This window comes from Oncorhynchus mykiss, chromosome 15 (assembly GCF_057628025.1).
Source record: "Oncorhynchus mykiss isolate SJ-2025 chromosome 15, ASM5762802v1, whole genome shotgun sequence".
NCBI classification, from domain to species: Eukaryota; Metazoa; Chordata; class Actinopteri; order Salmoniformes; family Salmonidae; genus Oncorhynchus; species Oncorhynchus mykiss.
Window position 1 is genome coordinate 15,871,218 of NC_143036.1, and position 8,783 is coordinate 15,880,000.

At 43.4% G+C, this 8,783-nt stretch overlaps 1 protein-coding gene across 1 annotated transcript in view; it reads right to left on the reverse strand.

Moving 5' to 3' along the window:
* Positions 1 to 721: 721 nt before the first annotated feature.
* LOC110489659 (uncharacterized) overlaps positions 722 to 8,783 on the reverse strand; it is a 34,291-nt gene continuing 26,229 nt past the window's right edge. The window contains exons 7-14 of the mRNA XM_036943848.2: positions 4,810 to 4,989; positions 3,988 to 4,179; positions 3,131 to 3,310; positions 2,675 to 2,907; positions 2,397 to 2,526; positions 1,901 to 2,279; positions 1,707 to 1,781; positions 722 to 1,590 (exon numbers count right to left, since the gene is read on the reverse strand). Coding sequence (XP_036799743.2) covers positions 1,412 to 1,590; positions 1,707 to 1,781; positions 1,901 to 2,279; positions 2,397 to 2,526; positions 2,675 to 2,907; positions 3,131 to 3,310; positions 3,988 to 4,179; positions 4,810 to 4,989 — 1,548 coding nt within the window. The 3' untranslated portion in view covers positions 722 to 1,411. The remainder of the gene's footprint in view (positions 1,591 to 1,706; positions 1,782 to 1,900; positions 2,280 to 2,396; positions 2,527 to 2,674; positions 2,908 to 3,130; positions 3,311 to 3,987; positions 4,180 to 4,809; positions 4,990 to 8,783) is intronic.

Below are 8,783 nucleotides of genomic sequence, written 5' to 3' on the forward strand. Positions count from 1 at the left end.
ACGTAACCAGATCAGACCGCACAGATGAGCCGCTGTGGGAACCAGTGACCATACAGAATGCAACGTGACCTGCGCCAGATACTCTGTTAGCTGGGGCTCATTCAGTGGGATCATCTGTGATATAATTCATCCGATTATAGCAGATATGTGTATGGTACATTTCCCCAGTAACCTAAGTACCTGAGGGGTACACAACAAAGCAGGATCACACTTTTTCAGTCAGGCCCCGTTTCCAGCATTGTGGAACATCTATTCTGCGCTCGACCTGCACAAGCACTGTTCATAACACGAACCGTTCACACCCTTCTTTGGCAGAGGAAATATTGCAGGTTTTAAAGCTTATTTCCTGCAATTCTACACATTTTGTCAAGCGGTGCAGGTACATTTGCCGTTTTAAAGCTAATTTTCTTGCAATGCTATATATTTTGCATTCATGTGATATTCGATTGACAAAAAATCTATGGGCTCAAAAACATTAGCTGACATGGGCTAGTTGATATGGACATTTCTGATAAGCTATAAATAGCTCTGGAAGGTCTGCAATGACAAGAGGATTCTACTTGTGCATTCCACTATTACAACTTCTAGATGAAGTTGAAAGCAGGGCATGTGTGCACTCCTGAAAATAAAGTCTGATTATTTGTCTGGTGGGATCAGATACAATTCTATTCCACTTAGAGATAATTTTCAAAACAAGGCACGTGTTTTTTCACAACCAACATTACTTGCATTTGGTACAAGAGTTTATTTACAACAGTGATAACAGGGTTAGTGAGCGCGTACACCGTTCCATGTGTATGTACGTATACTGTCCTGTTGCTACGTATTTGTGTGTGTACATACACTGTTCTGTGAGTACGTGGGTACACTGTCCTGTGGGTACTTGGGTACACTGTCCTGATGGTACACTGTGTGTGGGCTGTGCTTTCACTAGCAGTCTAACGCCAACAGGGTCCAGCCTCAGAGAAATAAACTAAAACCAAGATATCAGGCAAATATTCGACAGGTAATTTAAAAGCTGAACGTGTAGTACATCATTGCCATAATTACTATAATACAGGTTTCTGCTAGGCGGTTGGGTGTAAAGGAATCTCAGACTACAAAAGCAGTATCTTCACCACACCAGCAACATGGAGGGGTGTCCGTCTGTATGCATGTATATTAACAAGTCCAGGCACTGATTTAACTAGACAAATAAACACAGACATAAAAATAATGCACAAACCAACAAAACACACAGATAGACACTTTAAGAGGCAATACAAACACATTGATAAAACACACATTACACAAAGCAGCACGCGCACAGATACTGTCCTGTGGGTCCATAACAACTGTACGTTTTTCTGAGTTATCAGGACGATTCTAGGCGTGGTGAGACCATTTAGAGTCAGGACCAGGCGGGGGATCCTCACTTCCTGAAGAAGGTGTGTCGGGTGAAGGTGTACCACAGATGGGCGGGCTTTCGCTTGGGCTCGGCCAATGTGAACACCTGCTGCTGAGGCACGCTGGTTGGCACGGTAACGTGGCGCTGGTGAATTGGATGCAGGGGCTGGTGGTGGGGCGGGACATTGCCAGAGTAGCCCATGGCTGTGGAGGAAATGGAAAACACAACATTTTAAAAACATTATTTGCAATAGTGATGAATCCAAAACAACATGCACAGCAATCGTAAGAACACAAAAGCATGATTTATTAACGCTTACTCTTAATTTTCCCTTGTCGGGATTTCCTCGCATTGAAGATTGCTTGTTTTCGCAGCGTTTCACTGATCTTCATTCCTGTCATGAAAAAAATAAAAAATACCAGACAATCAAATGTCATTCAACACATTCTCCTCTTCCCAACAACCCCTCTCGTCTGCTCCTCTTTCCTTTCCCTCCATTCCACCCCTCCTCACCTGTCTCTTGGTCCTCCTGTACCCTCCGTCTCTCCCTGGCAAAGGCCTGCAGCCAGCGCTGTCTGTCCTGGGGCTTTCTGCAGCAGAGGTAACACAGGGTCTCCAGAGTGGAGCTGTTCCGCAGCCGCAGGGCATTCTTCAGCGAGACGCCCAGCTCAGGGTCCCTGCCGTCGGGCATCTCCAGCAGCTCCGTGTGGTCCATGTCCAGGCGGCCGCGGTAGTACAGCAGGTCGCGGCGCAGCACATCCTTCTTACAGAACACCAGCTGGTGGTCGAACAGGAAGAAGCTGCGCTGCTGTGTCTTGTTGCCCTGGCACACGATCCGGGTCAGCTCTCCAGAGTGGATCAGCTCCGAGCTGCGCTCCAACACGTCTGCTCCCTGAAAGGAACAATGACAGAGAGACAGACATTCATTAGGTTGAGTTGCATTCGTTGTTAGAACACACAGGGATAACATCTGCCTGCTACAGTAATAATACACCTGGAAGATTCTCACCTCCCAGCGTAGGATGGCCACTTGCCAGTGAGCGATGGCGTCAACACTCTCCAGCCGCCTCTTCCCCTCATTGATGAGGCTCGCCACGTTCTTCATCGCCTCGTACGCATCACTCACTCCACCGTAGTCACTAAAGCACACAACATCAACAGCATTGGAGAGTGTGAAAAGGTTTGTGTTTTGCACAACTAGCTGCGTGTGTGTGTGTATATATATATATAAATAAAACACACACGTGGGTGTTGTGAAGTTTGTGAAGTGTGTGTGTTGTGGCCTACCTGTGGTCTTTGGGGGTGTATTTGAGCAGCTCTCCCAGCTGCAGGGGGTACTTGCAGATCTTCTGGACGGGCGTGAGCAGGAAGCCGGCGATGGAGATGTCAATCATCTGCTGCAGCAGCCGGCAGGCCTCAAAGAAGTGCTTGTACCTGCCCAGCTTCATGAGGCGCTGCAGCTCCCCACACGCTGCAGGGTGGGTGTTACAGTACTCAGAGTAGATAGAAAAACCCTCCCCCTGAGAGAGAGGAGAGAGAGGGAAGAGAGAAGAGAGAGAGGGAAGAGAGGGAAGAGAGAAGAGAGAGGGGAGAAAGACAGTTAAATAAAACCTTACCAAATAGGAATGTGACTGCTTTGAAATGTATACAGTGAAATGTTTAGGAAAAATGCTGTATTTAGTAATACAATCTGTGTATGTGTGTGACTGTGTGTAGAAAGGTAGAACCAATGGTAGAATGTACCTGTAAGAGGAAACAGGCTCCTATCTCACTGAGGTGAGGCTGGTCTGTGTTGTACTTCCTCTCCAGGTCTTTGAGGAACTGTCTCTGGAACTTGTAGATGTCCTCGATGTTACTGAAGATGGTCTTCAGCTGCAGCTCAGTGAACATGCCTGGGTTTTTACCACACTGACGGATATAGCCCTGGGAAAAGCATTAGATATTGTCAGACGTTTTAGTTGTAACAAGGAATAACCGTTACTATGGAGTTGCGGACAACGCAAGGTTTGTCCAGCAGGGGGAGCGCCAATGAAGCTGGTGAAAATCCAGAGCCTTAGGGAGATTGTCATTTAGGTGAATCAGTTCTCTTCTCTCCTGGACTCCTCTGTCCTCTCCTCCGTGACCCGGAAACAGATAAGTGGTCGAGAAGACTCCCCTCCTCCATTTCCTACTTCGACAGATGATGCACAAGAGTGTCCTTGCGGCAAATAGCAGGGAAGTGCTACGCCCCCTTTGAATCAGGTGTTCTCAAAGCATCTTGAATCAAGTGTTCTCCTTGTATCTATAAAATGTGTTGCACAACTAGCTACATTTGTTTTATCACTTTACAAAATTATTCTGGAATTCCACCTGTTTAAACTTCATTTGCCAGATGAAGCGTGAGTAGAAAAGGAGAGTTTCATTTCATACAAATGCATTCTTTCACACATTTCCTCTCCTCTATTCCTCAATTACCTTTGACCATTTTTCCAAAAAGAGGCAAGGAGAAGAGAGCAGGAGAGAAAAACGAAGGTAAATTCTACCCTATCGGGAATGTCAGTGACGATGGAGGAGACATGGGTTAGGGTCGGGTTAATGTTTCTGGTTGAGCCTCCACCCACCTCACAGATGTCCCGGAGGTGTTTGATGTAGATGCGTTCTGTGTTCATGATCTCTTTGACCACGTTGGTCCTCATCTGGTGGCGGTGCTCAGCGCTGTGTGTGTCCCGGGGGGCAGTGTGTGGGTTTTCCTGGTCCAGAGCACAACGCTCTACACTCTCCGCTCCAGAATCCTCCTCCTGGTTCACACGCACCTGTCAAATCACACACACGTTACCAGGTGAACCACAGAGTCACGCATCTGTGAATTAAACCCTATTAACCCAACCTACATCCCTATGGTAACATTAGAAACACCATGTATGGTTAACAAGCCCCTGTCCATCGCCAACAATCCCCAACAGAGGCAATTACCAAGCGGTCACCCCCCCGTCAATTAACTGGCCTCACCATGGTTACCATAGCTTGGCTAATTAAGATGCAACTGTAAATCAACACAATTCACCAGGGAAACCCTCAAAACCTCTGAACCCACACTACCCTTTCCCTTGAACACACACTACTAAGGGGCTGGGTTGCAGCCAAGACAGCTGGCAGGGTCTAGCGTAAACATCAATTACACAGAGGGCAGAATGTCTACAAGACAAAACATGGACACTTGTTGTATTTTCTTGCTTCCTGATCCAAGCCGATCATGTCAATGGCTTGTTCAGAAAGTTGTTTTGTTTTTGACCTCTTTTTGCCTCATGACCTGACTGTTTCTTGTTGTTGTGAAAAAAGATCAATAAAAACACAAAGAACTGTTAAATAATTGACTGACAGACTTCTTTATTTTCAATGCAACAGGGCTAGTGCACAAATGTATTGACTCCGTGTTGTCTTACCCTGACAAAGCTGGAGGGGAACCAGGCCTCCCTGTCTGCCCCCATGCCCCACCACCAGTCCTTGTGAGGGGCCTCCAGCACCCGGATCACATCCCCCGCCTTGAATGCCAGCTCCTGCTCCTCCATTGTCACATGGTCCCACAGGGCCTCTGCATACACAGCTTGACCCTGGCTGATCCACTGAGAGAGCGAGAGAAAAAAGGGTAAGAGAGAGGTGGAGGGTTACCGAGTCAGGGTTACCGAGCTTATGTAATGACAGACACGCACAAATAAATACAGAATAACATGCACAGCATACTCATGTCTGACACACAGATTACACTTGGACTTGGGACACCAGAGCTGCGTCCAAACTCAGACCAAAACAGATCACACACACACACACACACACATCAGGGATTGCAGAAACAGCATATTGTCTTGGAGACATTTATCCAATGTTCCCATTAAGCAGCGCGCATGCGCAGTAACCCCCAGACCGCCACACAGAAATATCAGCCCACAGAGAGAAGTACGATATTGAACTTCATTCAACGACTGATCGATCTCCAAGGCATTCCTAGTCGATCGCCAAACATTTCTGTAAAAAAATCAACAATTTGTATTTATTATGGAGTGGAAGTTAACACTCAAGGTTTCTCTTTACTGTGGCAATTGTGATCGAATCAACCCAATATTATCCACATTCAACGCAACATACTGAAACAAAACGAACTATGCAACAGCTTAGCTTTTGTTGTAGACAGAACGCATCGGAGTAGGATTCTATTGCATCGACACGCACTACTCAGCCTGTACTCTACACAGACCGGTGCAGCGTAAACAATCAGAGCTGCAGTAGGCCTACATGCAAATAGACCATTACCATATATGGATCTGTACCATTTACTTTGACCTGGACTGTGTTTACAGCATGAGCGGTCGTGAGTAGGGCTGTGGCGGTCACAAAATTTTGCCAGACGGTGAGATTGTCAAGTGAATAACTGTCAGTCTCATGGTAATTGACCGTTAATTAACATAAATACATTAAGCATCTCCGGGCTTCCACACATTTTAAAAAGTTGAATAAATCCATGTATTATAGAGTACACCGTCACAATAAATCCATTATTTCTTTTAGACAGGTCTAAAGAAGCATGATATGAAGAAAATGTAGTCTATTTCAGAAGAACAGAATAGCATACTCTGAGTTGTCCTTATGTTAGGTCCTGATCTGGCTATGTCATATGGCTGTGGGCTACACTGGTTCATTTAGCAGACAAGATTTGCTTATAATTATGTTGCATTACTTTATAGTATGGTGAATACAATTGAACAAAGCTAAATAAAATAAATATTGTCTCCAAACGATTGAGTGTGCACATTTGGCTATTCAGTGTTGAGCAGTTAAAGAAACAGGTATTCCTATATGCTTAATTTAGATTTATTCAAATGTAACTTTAGTTGTTCTACAAACGTTGTTTTGATTTTTAATACATTGTAAGGCTGCATGATGAGACTAATGATCATTTGAAAGAAAATAGCTTGAAAAGGCATGAGTTCTGTATTGTTAATGGCGCAGGCTGTACACTTCAATAGTCTCAATCACAATTTGACACGCACTTGATAATGCCTCGAATTTCACGGCGGAATCCCCTTTGTGGCCGTAATGCACCCTAAAAGAAAATCCATTCCTTTCACGGCCCGAAGTGCTGTGCTCTTCTCTTTGAGTGTGCCGTGCAATCCGAAGAGGCTCTCACTCACACAGCTCTCCGTCAGCTGGTCGGGTCTTTCTCACAGGCTACAAATTAAGACAGACACGTCGGGTGACGCAACTTCTCACGTCCTTATCCAACTCTGATGTGCATATTGAAGATATTGGAAGAACTGTTCACATTTACTTTGAACAGCAAAAGCCCGAGACTCTGTTAATCTACTGACCCCCATATTACAAAAGTAGACCTATTCTATTATGTGTGATAAATAAATATTTAATAAATAAAAAAAAATAGTATGGGACAGTTGCGATAGAGCCCAAATTAATACAACCACTAGCATCAAAAAAACTTTTTAGATCAAAACGTTCAGCTTAAAATGTTGATAAACCATAAGGCTATTTCTTCATATTATAAGCGCAGCAATGCACACACGGAAGTAGGCTATAAGTGTGAATGTACCACTGGCGGAAAACACCAGTATCAAAAGTGACCGCAAATGCAATTATGCATGTAACGCTTTTATTATGAAAGGCGCATTTTTAATGGTGGAAATGTTCTTCCCCAAACACATATGGCTGTTAGGCTCTACACCCCTTGTAAAGCAGATTAATGTGCATACTTTTAATGAGTTATTTGGCCACTTCAGTTGTGATACAAACCTTATTAAAACATATTGGCCTATGGGCTAGGCTACATAGGTGTGTAACTATGAAAAAGTCACAAAAAAATGCCTGGTTTCTTATGCTGGGCATCATTCACAAGTGATAATATATTAGCTACCGTTCAAAAGTTTAGGGTCACTTAGAAAACATTTTGGTCCATTAAAATAACATCAAATTGATCAGAAATACACTGCAGACATTGTTAAATGTTGTAAATGACTATTGTAGCTGGAAACGGCTGATTTTTAATGTTATATCTACATAGGAGTACAGAGGCCCATTATCAGCAACCATCACTCCTGTGTTCCAATGGCACACAGGCAGAGACAGAGTTACAAAGAAAAAGCCATCTCAGACTGGCAAATAAAAAGAAAAGATTAAGATGGGCAAAAGAACAGACACTGGACAGAGGAACTCTGCCTAGAAGGCCAGCATCCCGGAGTCGCCTCTTCAATCCTGTTGACGTTAAGACTGGTGTTTTGTGGGTACTATTTAACGAGGCTGCCAACTAATGTAGTTGTCCTCTTGCTCAGTTGTGTACCGGGGCCTTAAACTCCCTTTTCTATTCTGGTTAGAGACCGTTTGCGCTGTTCTGTGAAGGGAGTAGTACACACCGTTGTACGAGATCATCAGTTTCTTGGCGATTTCTAGCATGGAATAGCCTTCATTTCAAAGAACAAGAATAGACTGACGAGTTTCAGAAGAAAGGTCTTTGTTTCTGGCCATTTTGAGCATGTAATCAAACCCACAAATGCTAATGCTCCAGATACACAACTAGTCTAAAGAAGGCCAGTTGTATTGCTTCTTAAATCAAGACAACAGTTTTTAGCTGTGCTAACATAATTGCAAAAGGGTTTTCTAATAATCAATTAGCCTTTTTGAAATGATAAACTTGGAATAGCTAACACAACATGCCATTGGAACACACGAGTGATGGTTGCTGATAATGGGCCTCTGTACACCTATGTAGATATTCCATTAAAAAAAAAAAAAAGCCGTTTCCAGCTACAATAGTAATTTACAACATTAACAATGTCTACACTGTATTTCTGATCAATTTGATGTTATTTTAAAAATTGACAAAAAATGTGCTTCTCTTTCAAAAACAAGGACATTTGTAAGTGACCAAACGTTTGAACGGTAGTGTAATTCACAAGTGATAGGCAAAAATTGTCACCCATCAGATTATTCTTGATTTAATCTCGTCTTTACATATACTAATTAATGTGTGTGTGACATTTGTTTTGATTTAGAATGAACCATTATCATGCACCTGAATCAAAACAGGGGCAGTGGGAAAAAATACATGTCATCTATGCATTAAGTAGCTTTTCCTGTAGGTCATTTTCATGCCAGCCAGGTAGGCTACACTCCTGTTCTAAATATAAGCAATGTGCTTAATATTAGGAAAGTTTAGAAATAAATATAGTAGGCCTAGCCTATAGAAAGCTCATGGGATCCTCTTTTTAATAGAGGCCATCACTCTGTTCTCTTATGCAATTGCATAGCCTAATGAAATATTGAGCAACATGAGCTCTCAAAGTGTTTGATTAGATTTTCAAATATATTTGCATTAATGTCAGAGTGATTAGAGGGAAAATAGAGTGCTGAGCAC